Below are 14,472 nucleotides of genomic sequence, written 5' to 3'. Positions count from 1 at the left end.
GCTTCCCCTCCCCATAGCAACGCCCCCACTACCGGAAGCGGCGCCGTAGCGGCAGCCAATGAGAAACGCTCCCTGACGGAAGCAGATCCTATCCGGAAGAGGCTGAGGCGGGACCGATGCGGTTGCCCGGGTGACGCCCCGGAAGCGAAGCTTCGCTCCCGGAAGCGGCTGCGGCGCGGCCATGGGCTCCTCGAAGAAGCACCGGGAGCGCGGCGGGGCCGAGGCGGCCGAGGAGGCTCCGGCGGCGGCGGGAACGGCCCCGGCGGGGGGGGGCAGCACCGCGGGGCGGCCCCGGGAGCACCGCAAGCACCGGCACCGCGGCGGGGAGCGGCGAGGGAAGCGCAGCCGCTCCCGGGGGGAGCGAAGCGGCGGCGGCGGCGGCGGCTCCGGTGGCGGCTCCGGTTCTTCCTCCTCTCGCCGCGGTGGCCCCGAGGAGCCGGGAAGGAGCGGCCATGGCCGGGGAGGCACCGAGGCCGAGCGGCGCGGGAAGAGGGAGCGGCGGGAGGAGCGGGAGGAGCCCGGTGAGGGGGCGGCGGGCGGCCATGAGGGGCTGGGGGGTAACGGGGTGCAGGGGGTGATTCTGGGGCACAGGGAGGGTGTTGGGGTGCGGGGGGCTTGTGGGGTGCGGGGGTTTGTGGGGGCTGGAGGAGTTATGGGGTGGGGGAGAGGGTTTGGGGGGCTGGAGGGGGTTGTGGGGCGCTGGGGGGTATGGAGCACAGGGAGGGTGTTGGGGGGCTGGAGGAGTTATGGGGTGCAGGGGAAGGGTTTGTGGGGGCTGGAGGGGGTTGTGGGGCGCTGGGGGGCTGGAGGAGTCCTGGGGTGACATGGGGGTGGTTTGGGTGGGGGATCGCTGGGGGCATCTTGGGGGCTGTTGGGTGTCAGGAGGGGTGTCGCTACGGGGGTGGAAACGGAGCTGCTCCCCCTCGTTAGCTAACGACCCCCTTAATTAATCTCAGCCGCAGCCCCCAAGGCGGCCGCAGCCGAGTCGTCCCTCAGCGTGGAGGAAACCAAGTGAGCGAACCCCCGCGCCCCACCCGCTGGGCGACACCCCTCAGGGTGCCCCCACCCCTCCAAACCCCCAACCCCCCTCACTCCCCTTCCCCCCAGCAAACTCCGTGCCAAGCTGGGCCTGAAGCCGCTGGAAACGGCGACCGTCAAGAAAGGTGAGCGGAGCTCCCCCACCCCACCCCAGACACCCCCCACCCATTTTTGGGGGGGCACCCAGCACCTATTTCGGGGTGCGCGTCCCCCCTCGCAGAGGCCGGGACCAAGGAGGATCCGGTGGCGGCCGACGTCATCAACCCGCTGGTGCAGCGGCAGCGCGAGGAGATCCGGGAGAAGCTGGCGGCCGCCAAGGAGAAACGGCTCCTCAACCAAAAACTGGGGTGAGGCACCCATGGGTGGGGGGGGGCGGCCCCTTTCCCGGGGGTGGGGTGACTTCGAAATTATTTTTTTTACCCCAAAATGTTTTCAGGAAGATCAAGACGCTGGGGGAGGACGACCCGTGGCTGGACGACACGGCCGCCTGGATCGAGAGGAGCCGGAAGCTGCAGCAGGAGAAGGAGCTGGCGGAGAAGAGGGTAGGTGGGCCCGTACTGCACCCCCCACGTCATTATGGGGCGGACAACCCTAAAATACGACAATTTTTATAAGAAAAACCTTAAAATAATGATTTTATGCAGGTTTTTGAATGTTTTGGGCATCTTTGAACGTTAACGTTGACTTTTATGGGCATTCCCCAAAAATGTGTTTAAAAATGATGTTTTTCCAAGCTCCGTTTTCTTTCTGAAATAGTATTTTGGGGCAAAAAATAGTGATTTTTAATGGTATTTGGTTTTTCCCACTGCGTGCTTGTCCCGTTCTTGCGAGATGCTTGGGTTGTTTGGCTGCTGGTTGAGCTCCTTGGCCACCAACACCCCCCCCAAATCCCACCTGGAGAGCAGATCTTCGGCCCCCGATGGATCCTTGGGGATCCTGGTGGAGAATCCGGTTGTCGTCCTCGTTAATTTTCTTACCGTTAATCGTGCAACGCCCCAACCCGCGTAGATGGTTCTAGAAGGTCGCTGAAGAGCGTCGGCACCGTTTTCTCATTAAGAATCTCCAGCCGAGGTTGCGCCCGCTCGTTAGTAGAATTATTGACTCGAATTAAACCTTGAGGGACACCAGGAGGGAACGGCCACCAGCCAGGTGTCCCCCCGTTCTCCACAACCCAACATCACGTCCGGGGTTGTCCTACGCTTGGGCAACTCATCCAGAAGGAAGCCGGGAGGGCCACCATCGCTAACCCCCCCCCCAAAGCCCTGTCTGCCGCTTTCTCTTCACGCACCGGGCGGGTGATCTCGTTCTAGAAAGTCGTCAAGTTAATTTGGGGCGCTAAGTAGTCCGGTTGACCGTGGTCGATGGCCGCGTTGGTCTTCAGATGCTCTTCGTTAGGACTTGGTTGATGTTTCTCGTTATTTGTCCTGACGTTGAAGTTGCGGGAAAGGTTTTGTGGTGCTTTGAGTAGACTCGAAAGTCTTTAGAGGCCAGAATAACGTCGTCGGGGTCCCCCAAAAGCTTTGGGAGATGGTTGAGATGGTTTCTCCAGCTCATCCGTTGAGTTTTGCTGGCCCCCGCGTGGAGTTTTGCTGGCCCCTGCGTTGCCTTGCCCATCTGTTGGCTCCTCTGGTAGTCCAGGAGGATCCCACCGCTCCCAGTGGTCTTGGACTCGTCCAACTGGTCCCTTCCCCTTCCAGGCCAAGCTGCTGGAGGAGATGGACCAGGAGTTTGGCGTCAGCACCCTGGTGGAGGAGGAGTTCATGCGGAGGAAGAGGGTGAGTTGGGGACAGGCTTGGGGACCCTTGGGGACACTCTGGTCGTGGCCCTGACCGCCCCGTGTCCCCCCAGGACCTCTACAGCTCGCGGGACCTGCAGGGGCTGACGGTGGAGCACGACCTGGGGGCCTTCCGGGAGGGGGAGACCCTCGTCCTCACCCTCAAGGACAAGGGTGAGCTGGGGGGGACAGGGAGGGGACAACGGGACCCGTGGTGTCCCCAGAGGACACAGAGAGGACATATGACACTCCCCAGGGGACATCGGGTCTGTGACCCCCCGGGAGGGGATGTGATGTCCCTAAGGGAACACCAGGAGGGGACATGGGGCCCGTGATCTCCTCAGGGGACACCAGGAGGGGACATGGGGCCCGTGACCTCCTCAGGGGACACCAGGAGGGGACATGGGGCCTGTGACCTCCTCAGGGGACACCAGGAGGGGACATGGGGCCCGTGACCTCCTCAGGGGACACCAGGAGGGGACGCGAGGCCGTGAGGGAGCACTGGGAGGGGACATGTGGCCCGTGACCCCCTAAGGGGACACCAAGAGGGGACATGGGGCCTGTGACATCCCCAGGGGACACAGGGCGGGGACACAGGGCCCATGACCCCCCCCCAAAGTGACAAAAGGAGGGGATGTGATGCCCGGAGGGGACACTGTGTCACATCCAGTCTTGGTGGGACTTGGTGGCACCTGTGTCCTGCCGGTGCCCCTTGACCTGTCCCTATGTGTCCCCCACCCTGGGCTGGTGCCCTTTGCCCTGTCCCCCGCCGTATCCCTGAGGGCTGTCACCCTCCACGTCCCCAAGTGCTGTCACTCCTCGGTGTCCCTAAGAGCTGTCACTGCCTGCGTCACCAAGCACTGTTCCTTCGGCATCCCCAAGGGTTGTCACCCCCAATGTCCCCAAAGCCCTGTGTCCCTGACGCCTGTCCCCCTTGCTGTCCCCAAGTGCTGTGCCTTTTGTGTTGCTAAGAGCTGTCACCCCCCCACGTTCCCAAGGACTGTCACCTCTTGATGTCCCCAAGCCTTGTCCCCTCATCTGCTCAAGGACTGTGCCTTCGGTGTCCCCAAGCGCTGTCCCTTGGTGTCCCTGAGCCCTGTGTCCCCACGCCCTGTCCCCCCGGTGTCCCCAAGTACTCTCCGCGTTGCTAAGAGCCGTCACCCCCCCACGTCCCCAAGAGCTGTCACCCCTTGGTGTCCCTGAGCCCTGTTTCCCCCACTTTGTCCCCAAACCCCGTCCCCCCCCGGTGTCCCCGAGCCCTGTCTCCCCATGTCCCCAAGCCCTGTCCCCCCGTGTCCCCAGGGGTGCTGGAGGAGAGCGAGGACGTCCTGGTGAACGTCACCTTGGTGGCCGAGGAGCAGGCGCAGGAGAACGCCGAGCTGCGCAAGAAGAAGCCTCCCTACGTCCCCTACGAGGACGAGGACCCTGCCACCGCCACCCAGGTGTGTCCCCACGTCCGTGTCCCCACGTCCGTGTCCCCCCCCCCACCGGCAGAGGCGTGTTATCCCGTGTTATCCCGTGTTACCCCGTGTTATCCCGCGCCGCAGGGCCCCAAGGAACACGTGGTGCTCCCCAAATACGCCGAGCCCCCCCAGCGCCCCTCCTTCCGCCTGGGCCCGGGGGGGACGCAGGGGCCGATGACGGCGGGGGGTGGCCTTGGGGACCCCCGGCAGCAGCCCCCCGCCAATGGCCCTGCCCCCCAAAGCCTGGAGCTGCCCCCCCTCCGCCTGGCCCCCGAGTACCTGCCGCCCCAGGAGATGGTGAGTGCTTTTGGGGGGGGGGGGGCTGGTTTGGGGGGATTTTGGGGGAGGTGGGGTGATTTGAGCCCTTTTTGGGGGCCCTTGGGGAGGTGGGCTGGTTTGGGGTGATTTGGGGGTTGGGGTGTTTTGGGGAGGTTTGGGGGATTTGAGCCCTTTTTGGGGCCCCTTGGGGGAGGTGGGCTGGTTTGGGGTGATTTGAGGTATTTTGGGGGGGTTGAGGTGACTTCAGCCTTTTGGGGGGCCCTTGGGGGGGGAGGGCTGGTTTGGGGTGTTTTGGGGGGTTTGGGGATTTGAGCCCTTTTGGGGGGGCCCTTGGGGGGGAGGGCTGGTTTGGGGTGATTTGGGGGTTTGGGGTGTTTTGGGGGATTTGAGCCCTTTTTGGGGGCCCTTGGGGAGGTGGGCTGGTTTGGGGTGATTTGAGGTATTTTGGGGGGGTTGAGGTGACTTCAGCCTTTTGGGGGGGAGGGCTGGTTTGGGGTGTTTTGGGGGTTTGGGGGATTTGAGCCCTTTTTGGGGGGCCCTTGGGGGAGGTGGGCTGGTTTGGGGTGATTTGGGGGTTGGGGTATTTTGGGCGGGGTTGAGATGATTTGAGCCTTTTTGGGTGGGGGCCCTTGGGGGAGGGCTGGTTTGGGGTGATTTGAGGGGTTTGGGGTATTTTGGGGGCTGAGCTTATTTGAGCTCTTTTTGGGGTTTTGAGGTGGCTGAGTTTGGGGTGAATTTAAGGGAGTTTGGGGCTATTTGAGTCTTTTTGGGGGTGTTTAGGGGCTTGGGGGCTGGGGTTGATATTTGGGGTATTTTGGGGTGGTTTGGGGTTATTTGAGTCAGTTTTGGGGGGTTGGGGAACAGATTTTGTTGATTTGGGGGCTTGGGTTTAAGTGTTTTTGGGGCTCTTGGGCAGGTTGGGGGCGATATTTGGGGATTGGGGTATTTTGGGGTGACGTGGAGCTATTTGAGCCCCTTTTTGGGGGGGTGGGTCTATTCTGGGCCACTTGCCTCATTTTGGGGCGTTCGGGGATGCTTTAGGTGACCCTTGGTGAGATTTTGGGGTGAGTTGGGGTGGGATTGGGTCCGTTTCAAGAACATTGAATTTTCGGGGGCCGTTTGGGGACGTTTCATTAATTTGGGGTCATTTTGGGGAAAATTGAGGAGGTTGGGGGGACCGAGAGCTTGGGGGGGGCTTAATCTTCAGTTTTGGGGTGTTGGGGTGGGTGTGAGCCCCAGTGATTGGGGGGAGGATGTTCTCCAGCCCTGGGGCATTGTGGGTAATGGGGGGGGGGTGGTGTGCCTCTGCCCCGGGGCATTGTGGGTAACGGGAGGACCCCCCTCGCCCCCCCAGAGCGTGGGTTTCCGGAAGACGCGGCGCCGGGTGCGGCGGCTCCGGCGGAAGGAGAAGCCGCTTCGCGCCGACGACCTCCTGCCCCTGGCCCCCGGCGACACCCGCGGGGACTTCGGCTCCAGGTGGGCACCCGGGGCGTCCTTGGGGGCACCCATGGGTGCTGGGGGGGGCCTCAGGGTGGTGGGCAGGGTCCTGGGAGGCACCCATGGGTGCTGGGGGGGGCCTCAGGGTGGTGGGCAGGGTCCTGGGAGGCACCAATGGGTGCTGGGGGGGGTCTCAGGGTGGTGGGCAGAGTCCTGGGAGGCACCTATGGGTGCTGGGGGGGGTGCCAGGGAGCACCCATGGATGCTGGGGGGCATGCTAGGGAGTACCCGTGGGTGTTGGGGTGGTCCCAGGGTGCTGGGGGGGGGGGTCCCAGGGAGCACCCATGGGTGTTGGGGGGGTTCCAGGATTTTGCGGGGAGTCTTGGGGTATCTGTGGTTCCTGAGATGGTTGTCAGGGTGCTGGGGACGTCCCAGAGGGCACCCATGGGTGCTGGGAGGTCCCAGAGTCTGGGGGGGAACTTGGCGTGCCAGGGGTGTCCCGGGTGGCACCCATGGGTGCTGGGGAAGGCACCCGCAGGAAGGTTTGGATTTCAGCCTGGGTCTGGGGGTGCCGCCAGGAGCACCCACGGGTGCCGATGGCAGCACCCAACCCCCCCTCCCCCTCCCCCCCAGGACACGAGGTCGAGGCCGTCGGGTGCAGGAGGATGAGGAAGGCGCAGAAGGGGGGGAGGGGGAGCCCGAAGCGCCCCCACCCCCCGGGGCCCTCCCCCAGCTCCCCTCCGCCGACCCCCGCCTGGAGAGCATGGACATCAGCAGCGAGGGTGCGGCCGGGGGGCACCCGCGGGCGCGCAGGGGAGCACCCAGGGGTGGGGGGGAGGCTGGTGCAGGGCACCCCCCTCCCCGGGTCCCATCCTAAGGGGTGCCCCCCCCCCGTGCCCCCCCAGACGAGGCGCAGGGCCCGGCCTCGCCGCCGGCGCTGGAGGAGGACGAGGCGGAGCAGGAGCTGCAGAAGCAGCTGGAGAAGGGCCGGCGCCTGCGGCAGCTCCAGCAGCTGCGGGAGGCGGGGGGGGAGAAGGTGAGACCCGGGGGTGGGGGAGCACCCCCCAGCACCCACAGAGTCCTGGGGAACCCCAAATTGGGGGATGGGGGTACCCAGACACACACCCCCCTGCACCCACAGAGTCCTATGGAAGCCCTGAAGCAGGGGACAGCAGCACCCAGGGGTCGGGGTACCCCCCAGCACCCACAGAGTCCTGCAGCCCCCCCAAATGACAGGAGGGGAGCACCCAGATGTCCAGGCACCCCCCTGTCACCCACAGAGTCCTATGGAACCCCCAAATTGGGGGATGGGGGTACCCAGACACCCCCCCCGCACCCACAGAGTCCTATGGAAGCCCTGAAGCAGGGGACAGCAGCACCCAGGGGTCGGGGTACCCCCCCCCCCCCCCAGCACCCACAGAGTCCCACAGCCCCCCCCAGATCAAGGCACCAGGGGACCCAGATGTCCGGGCAGCCCCCAGCAAGCAGAAAATGGGGGGCGGGGGGGGCGAGTCCTGTGGCCCCCCAAATGCAGTGTGGGCACCCAGGGTGGTTGGGGGGCACCCAGGCAGCCAGACCCCACTGATTCCCCCCCCAGGTGCTGATGTGGGGGGGGCTCCAGGGGGACCCAGACCCCACCGACACCCCCCACCCCGTTGCCCCCCAGGTGCTGGAGCTGGTGCGGGGGGCGGGGGGGACCCCGGGCCCGGACCCCCGGGCGGGGGCCATCGTCTTCAACGCCACCTCCGAGTTCTGCCGGACGCTGGGGGAGATCCCGACCTACGGCCTGGCCGGGAACCGGGAGGAGCAGGAGGAGCTGATGGTGGGGCGAGATGGGGGCTGGGGGCCGAAATGGGGGGCTGGGGGGTGATGGAGGGCTGGGGGTGAGATGGGGGGCTAGGGGCAAAATAGGGGCTGGGGAGTGAAATGAGGGGGCTGGGGGGCAAAAGGGGGGTAGGGAGATGATATAGGGGCTGCGGCCAAAATGGGGGGCTGGGGGGCGAAATGGGGGGTATGGAGATGATATAGGGGATGGGGGCAAAATGGGGGGCTGGGGGGTGAAATGAGGGGCTGGGGGGCAAAAAGAGGGGTAGGGAGATGATATAGGGGGCTGGGGGGTGAAATAGGGGAGCTGGGGGCAAAAGGGGGGTAGGGAGATGATCTAGGGGGCTGGGGGGTGAAATGGGGGGCTGGGGGACGAAATGGGGTACGGAGATGATATAGGGGCTGGGGGCAAAATGGGGGGTGGGGTGGCAAAATGGGGGTGTAGGGAGATGATATAGGGGCTGGGGGCGAAATGGGGGGCTGGGGTGGTAAAATGGCGGTAGGGAGATGATATGGGGGCTGGGGGTGAAATGGGGGGTGTGGGGCAGATGCAGGGGGCTGGGGGCTGAAGTGGGGGGCGGAGGAGCAGATGTGGGGGGCTGGGGACATTGGGGGGCTGGGGGTGATGGGGGCTGTAGACATTTGGGGGCTGGGGGCAGATAAGGGGGCTGGGGTAAAATGGGGGCTGGGGGCAGATGTGGGGGTTGTGGACATTTGGGGGGCTGGGGGTGAAGTGGGGGCTGGGGACACTTGGGGGCGATATGGGGGGCTGGGGAAGGTGGGGTGTATGTTGGGGCGGGGTGGCACTTGGGGGCACTTGTCATTTCTCATCGCTTGTGTCACTGCGTGTCCCCCTCGTGTGTCACCCCGATGTTCCTCCATGTGCGGTCACCCCCCTCGATGTCCCCCTTGTCCCCCTTTGTCCCCCCCTTTGTCCCCCCCTTTGTCCCCCCTTTGTCCCCCCTTTGTCCCCCCCTTGTCCCCCCACATCCCTCGCGTGCTCTCTCGCTTCATCCCCGTGTCCTCCCGCGATGTCCTCCCGTGTCACCCCCTCAATGTCTCTGTGTCCCCCTCAATGTCCCCCCCCCGTGTCCCCCGATGTCCCCCCGTGTCCCCCAGGCCTTGGAGCGGGCGGGGCGCCCCTCGCCCCCGGGGGCCCCCGACTCGGAGGGGGAGGAGAACGTGGGCTGGAGCAGCGTCAACCTGGCCGAGGAGCGGCAGCACCAGGACGTGAGCACCCCAAAAACAGGGGCACCCCGAAACTGGGGACACCCTGAGACAGGAGGGGGACCCCAAAATTGAGGATGTCCCTAAACTGGGGACACCCCTAAACCAGGGACACCCCGGAACTGGGGCACCCTGAAACTGGGGCAGCCCAAAAACCAGGGACATCCTGAAATGGGGACACCCCAAAACTGGGACACCTGGACCAGGGGCACCCTAAAAACAGCGACACCCCTAAACCAGGGTCAGCTGGAACAGGAGCACCCCAGAATTTGGGATGCCCCAAAACGGCACACCCGAAAACCAGGGGGGTGGGACCCCCCTAAACTGCAGCACCCCAAACCCGGGGTCATTTCTGAACCCAGAGACAGGGTCCCCCCCAAACCAGGGTCACCCCACACCCAGGGGCGGGGGCCACCCCACAAAGAGGCACCCCAAAACGGAGTGGGGAACCCTGGGGTGCTGCTCTGAGGTGAGGGTTTTTGGGGGGCACCCTGGGGGGGGGTTGGGGTCCCTTTTGGCCCCTTGGGGGCTGCTGGGGGGGTCCCCCAAAGTGGGGGGGTCTCCTCTGAACCTCCTTTTTGTCCCCTTCCAGTTCTCGGCCTCCTCCACCACCATCCTTGACGAGGAGCCGATCGTTAACCGGGGCCTGGCGGCCGCCCTGCTCCTCTGCCAGAACAAAGGTGGGGCCAGCACCCATGGGTGCCCCCGGGGTTGGGAGGAGCACCCTTCATCACCTATAGGGTGGTTTAGGGTCCCTATAGGGTGGCTCAGAGTCTCTATAGGGTGGTTTAGAGTCCCTACGGGGGGGTAGTTGGGGTCCGCTGGGGCTGTGTGGGGTTGGGTTGTGCCCTGGGGGTTATTGGGGTTCCCCTGGGGTGGTTTGGGGGGGGTCTATAGGGTGGATTGAGGGCCCTATAGAGGGATCCAGGGGGGTCTGGAGAGTCTATAGAGTGATTTGGGGGTCCTATAGAAGGATCCAGGGCGCTCTGGAGAGTCTATAGTGGCGTTTGGGGGCTCTGCAGAGAGATTTGGGGTGGTTTGAGGGGGGCTATAGGGTGATTTGGGGACCCTATAGAGAGATGCATGGTCTATAGGGTGATTTGGGGGCCCTATGGAGGGATCCAGGGGCGCCTGGGGAGTCTATAGAGTGTTTTGGGGAGTCCATAGAGGGATTTGGGGTGGTTTGGGGGCCCTATAGAGGGATCCAGGGTGGTTTGGGAAGTCTATAGGGTGACTTAGGGACACTGTAAAGGAATTCAGAATAATTTGTGGATTCTATAGAGTGAGGGAGGGATCCAGGGTGGTTTGGGGTCTATAGGGTGATTTGGGGGCCCTGTAGAGGATCCAGGGTGCTCTGGGGAGTGTATAGGGAGGTCTGGAGTCTCTGTGGGGTGCTCTAGGGAGTCTGTAGGGTGCTCTGTGGTCTCTATAGGGTGATTTGGGAAGTCTATAAAGGAATGCATGCTCTATAGAGTGTTTTGGCGATCCTATAGAGGGGTCCAGGGTGGTTTGGGAAGTCTATAGGGTGATTTGGGGATGCTACAGGGATTCAGAGCAATCTGGGGACTCTACAGGGTGACGTGGGGACCCTGGGGGGGATCCAGGGTGGTTTGGGGTCTATAGGGTGATTTGGGGGCCCTGTAGAGAGATCCAGGGTGCTCTGGGGTCCGTATAGGGTGCTCTGGGGAGTCTATAGGGAGGTCTGGGGTCTCTGTAGGGTGCTCTGTGGTCTCTATAGGGTGATTGGGGGACCCTATAAAGGAATGCGTGGGCTATAGGGTGGTTTGGGGAGCCTATAGAGGGATCTGGGGTGGTTTGGGGGCCCTATAGAGAGTTCCAGGGTGGTTTGGGGTCTATAGGGTGATTTGGGGGCCCTGTAGAGAGATCCAGGGTGCTCTGGGGTCTGTATAGGGTGCTCTGGGGAGTCTATAGGGAGGTCTGGGGTCTCTGTAGGGTGCTCTGGGGTCTGTAGGGCGCTCTGCGGTCTCTATAGGGTGATTTGGGGACCCTATAGGGTGCTCTGGGGATCCTATAAGGAGCTCTGAGGTCTGTAGGGTGCTCTGGGGAGTCTGTCGGGTGCTCTGCGGTCGCTATAGGGCAATTTGGGGACCCTATAGGGTGCTCTGGGGATCCTATAAGGAGCTCTGAGGTCTGTAGGGTGCTCTGGGGAGTCTGTCGGGTGCTCTGCAGTCGCTATAGGGCAATTTGGGGACCCTATAGGGTGCTCTGGGGATCCTATAAGGAGCTCTGAGGTCTGTAGGGTGCTCTGGGGAGTCTGTCGGGTGCTCTGCAGTCGCTATAGGGCAATTTGGGGACCCTATAGGGTGCTCTGGGGATCCTATAAGGAGCTCTGAGGTCTGTAGGGTGCTCTGGGGAGTCTGTCGGGTGCTCTGCGGTCGCTATAGGGCAATCTGGGGATCCTATAGTGAGCTTTGAGGTCTGTAGGGTGCTTTGCAGTCTCTATAGGGCAATTTGGGGACCCTATAGGGTGCTCTGGGGTCTCCGTAGGGAGGTCGGGAGTCTATAGGGTGACTCAGGGTCTCCGTAGGTTGCCCTGACCCCCGTCCCCGTCCCCCCAGGGCTGCTGGAGACGACGGTGCAGAAGGTGGCGCGGGTGAAGGCCCCCAACAAGTCCCTGCCCTCGGCCGTCTACTGCATCGAGGACAAGATGTGGGTGACGTCACCGCGTCACCCCCTCCCGTCCCCTGTCACCCCGCCTCACCCCCAGCTCTCCCCGCTGGTGACGAGCGCAGCCGGCGCGAGGAGCGCGGCCGCTGCCGTGTCCCCTCCGCCTCCCTGGGTGCCCGTGTCCCGCCCCGTGTCCCCCCGTGTCCCCCCGTGTCCCCCCGTGTCCCCTGATGTCCCCCGGTGTCCCCCCCGCGGTGCCATCGGTGACGAGCACAGCCGGTGCAAGGGGGATGGGCGCTGCCGTGTCCCCTCCGCATCTCTTGCTGCCCCCATCCCGACATCCCCGTGTCCCTGGCGTCCCCATGTCACCTGCATGGGGCCATCGGTGACAAGTACAGCCGGCGTGAGGAGCACCACGTGTCCCCTCTGTGTCCCTGGTGTCCCCCTGTCCCTGGTGTCCCCACGTCACCCACACAGGCCCATCGGTGACCAGCACAGCCGGTGTGAGGAGCAGCACGTGTCCCTTCTCTGTCCCTGGTGTCCCTTCTCTGTCCCTGGTGTCCCTTCTGTGTCCCTGGTGTCCCCCTGTCCCCCACGCAAGCCCATTGGTGACAAGTACAGCCGGTGTGAGGAGCACCACGTGTCCCTTCTGTGTCCCTGGTGTCCCCCTGTCCCTGGCGTCCCCATGTCACCCGCGCAGGGCCATCGGTGACAAGTACAGCCGGTGTGAGGAGCACCACGTGTCCCTTCTGTGTCCCTGGTGTCCCCATGTCACCCGCGCCGGCCCATCGGTGCCCAGCACAGCCAGCGTGAGGAGCCCCACGCGTCTCCTCCGCCTCCCTGGCTGCCCCCATCCCCACACCCCCTTGTGTCCCACAGCGTCCCCGTCCCCATGTCACCCCATCCCTACGTCCCCCTGTCCCTGATGTCCCCCCGTCCCCGATGTCACCCGCGCAGGGCCATCGATGACAAGTACAGCCGGCGCGAGGAGTACCGGGGCTTCACGCAGGACTTCAAGGAGAAGGAGGGCTACCGCCCCGACGTCAAGATCGAGTACGTGGACGAGACCGGCCGCAAGCTGACGCCCAAGGAGGTGCGGGGACAGTGGTGACACGGCCGGGGGGGGCCCCACGCGTGTGCCCTGACCCCCCCTGATGTCCCCTGTGTCGTGTGTCCCCCCCCCGATGTCCCTTGTTGTCCCCCCAGGCGTTCCGGCAGCTCTCCCACCGCTTCCACGGCAAAGGCTCGGGGAAGATGAAGACGGAGCGGAGGATGAAGAAGTTGGATGAGGAAGCGGTGAGGGGTTTTTGGGGGGGTCCCATGAGGAAATTTAGGGGGGGCCCAGGAGCCTTTTGGGGTCCCCCGGCCCCGTTGTGGGTCCTCAACCCAATGTCAGGGTCCCCTGCACCCTTTTAGGGTCCTCCAGGCCCTTTTGGGGCCTTCAGCCCAGTTTTGGGGTCCCCTTGCCTCCACTGTAGCCCTTTGGCCCAATTTGGGGGCCCCTGGACCCTTTTGGGGTCCCCTTGACCCAAGTTTGGGTCCTTCCGCTCAATTTGGGGGCCCCTGAACCCCAATTTTGGGGTCCCCAGACCCCTTTGAGCCCCCCCATCTCTTTTGGGGTCCCTCAGCTCCAGTGATGCAGAGATGGGACCATCGGCCCCATTTTGGGGTTCCCTCAGGTCCGCTTTGGGGGGGTCTCCCCCACTTTTGGGGGTCTCCCCCCCACTTTGGGGGCTCCCTTAGATTTGGGGGTCCCTCTCCCCCCCCCTCAGGGGGGATCCCCCCAAATTCCCCCCCCCATCCTACTCACGGCTTCCTCTGGTCTTGGGGCTTGGGGGGGGGAGAGTGTTTGGGGTGGGGGGATCCCCTTTATTTTTTGGGGGTCCCCCTATTTTTTTGGGGGTCCCCCTATTTTTTGGGGGTCCCCCCTTACTTTGGGGGGGGTCTCGCCCCGTGCGCGGCAGCTGCTGAAGAAGATGAGCTCCAGCGACACCCCGCTGGGGACGGTGGCCCTGCTGCAGGAGAAGCAGAAGGCGCAGAAGACGCCCTACATCGTCCTCAGCGGCAGCGGGAAGAGCATGAACGCGTGGGTGCTACTGGGAGCACTGGGAGGGACTGGGAGGGGTGCTGGGGGGACTGGGAGGGGTGCTGGGTGGACTGGGAGCGCTGGGAGGGGTGGGAAAGGCGCTGGGAGAGACTGGGAGGGGTGCTGGGAGCACTGGGAGGGGGACTGGGAGCACTGGGAGGGGCACTGGGAGCACTGGGAGGGGTGGGAAGGGCACTGGGAGCACTGGGAGGGATGGGAAGGGCACTGGGAGGGGGTTGCTGGGGGACTGGGAGCACTGGGAGGGGTGGGAAAGGCACTGGGAGAGACTGGGAGGGGTGCTGGGTGGAATGGGGGGGACTGGGAGGGGTGGGAAGGGGAGTGGGAGCACTGGGAGGGGGACTAGGGGCACTGGGAGCACTGGGAGGGATGGGAAGGGCACTGGGAGCACTGGAGGGCGGGGTGCTGGGGACTGGGAAGGGCACTGGGAGGGGGACTGGGAGAGACTGGGAAGGGTGTTGGGGGGACTGGGAGCACTGGGAGGGGAGTGGGGAGACTCAGGTGGGAGGTGGGGAGCACTGGGATGGGACTGGGGGGCACTGGGAGGGTGCTGACCCCCTTCCCCCCAGGAACACCATCACCAAGTGAGCCGGGGGACGCCCCTGTCCCCTCCTGTGTCCCCTCCCTTGTGCCCCCCCCCCCCCGTCCCCGTGGGGACAATAAAGGCCTTGGGGACGGCCACCGTCTGCCACCGCGTG

At 64.4% G+C, this 14,472-nt stretch overlaps 1 protein-coding gene across 1 annotated transcript; it reads left to right on the top strand.

Annotated features, from left to right (window-relative positions):
• The first annotated feature begins 145 nt into the window (after nucleotides 1-145).
• Nucleotides 146-14,453, top strand: SART1 (spliceosome associated factor 1, recruiter of U4/U6.U5 tri-snRNP). The gene is made up of 20 exons (XM_072881252.1): nucleotides 146-521; nucleotides 957-1,011; nucleotides 1,108-1,163; nucleotides 1,259-1,385; nucleotides 1,475-1,580; nucleotides 2,736-2,813; nucleotides 2,887-2,986; nucleotides 4,115-4,254; nucleotides 4,360-4,572; nucleotides 5,909-6,030; nucleotides 6,625-6,773; nucleotides 6,897-7,027; nucleotides 7,658-7,813; nucleotides 8,935-9,045; nucleotides 9,635-9,722; nucleotides 11,622-11,712; nucleotides 12,628-12,763; nucleotides 12,877-12,966; nucleotides 13,635-13,756; nucleotides 14,344-14,453. The coding sequence occupies exons 1-20, from the start codon at nucleotides 182-184 to the stop codon at nucleotides 14,360-14,362; spliced, it is 2,430 nt and encodes an 809-aa protein (XP_072737353.1). The 5' UTR covers nucleotides 146-181; the 3' UTR covers nucleotides 14,363-14,453.
• Nucleotides 14,454-14,472: the final 19 nt, after the last annotated feature.

Source organism: Ciconia boyciana, chromosome 16, assembly GCF_034638445.1.
Source record: "Ciconia boyciana chromosome 16, ASM3463844v1, whole genome shotgun sequence".
NCBI lineage: Eukaryota > Metazoa > Chordata > Aves > Ciconiiformes > Ciconiidae > Ciconia > Ciconia boyciana.
This window is presented reverse-complemented; position numbering and strand designations above follow the sequence as displayed.

Coding starts and splice junctions, on each gene's coding strand:
- SART1 (XM_072881252.1), top strand. CDS start 182: ATGGGCTCCTCGAAGAAGCACCGGGAGCGCGGCGGGGCCGAGGCGGCC. Junction 6,031..6,624: donor CGCGGGGACTTCGGCTCCAG/GTGGGCACCCGG, acceptor CCTCCCCCCCAG/GACACGAGGTCGAGGCCGTC. Junction 12,967..13,634: donor AGAAGTTGGATGAGGAAGCG/GTGAGGGGTTTT, acceptor CGTGCGCGGCAG/CTGCTGAAGAAGATGAGCTC.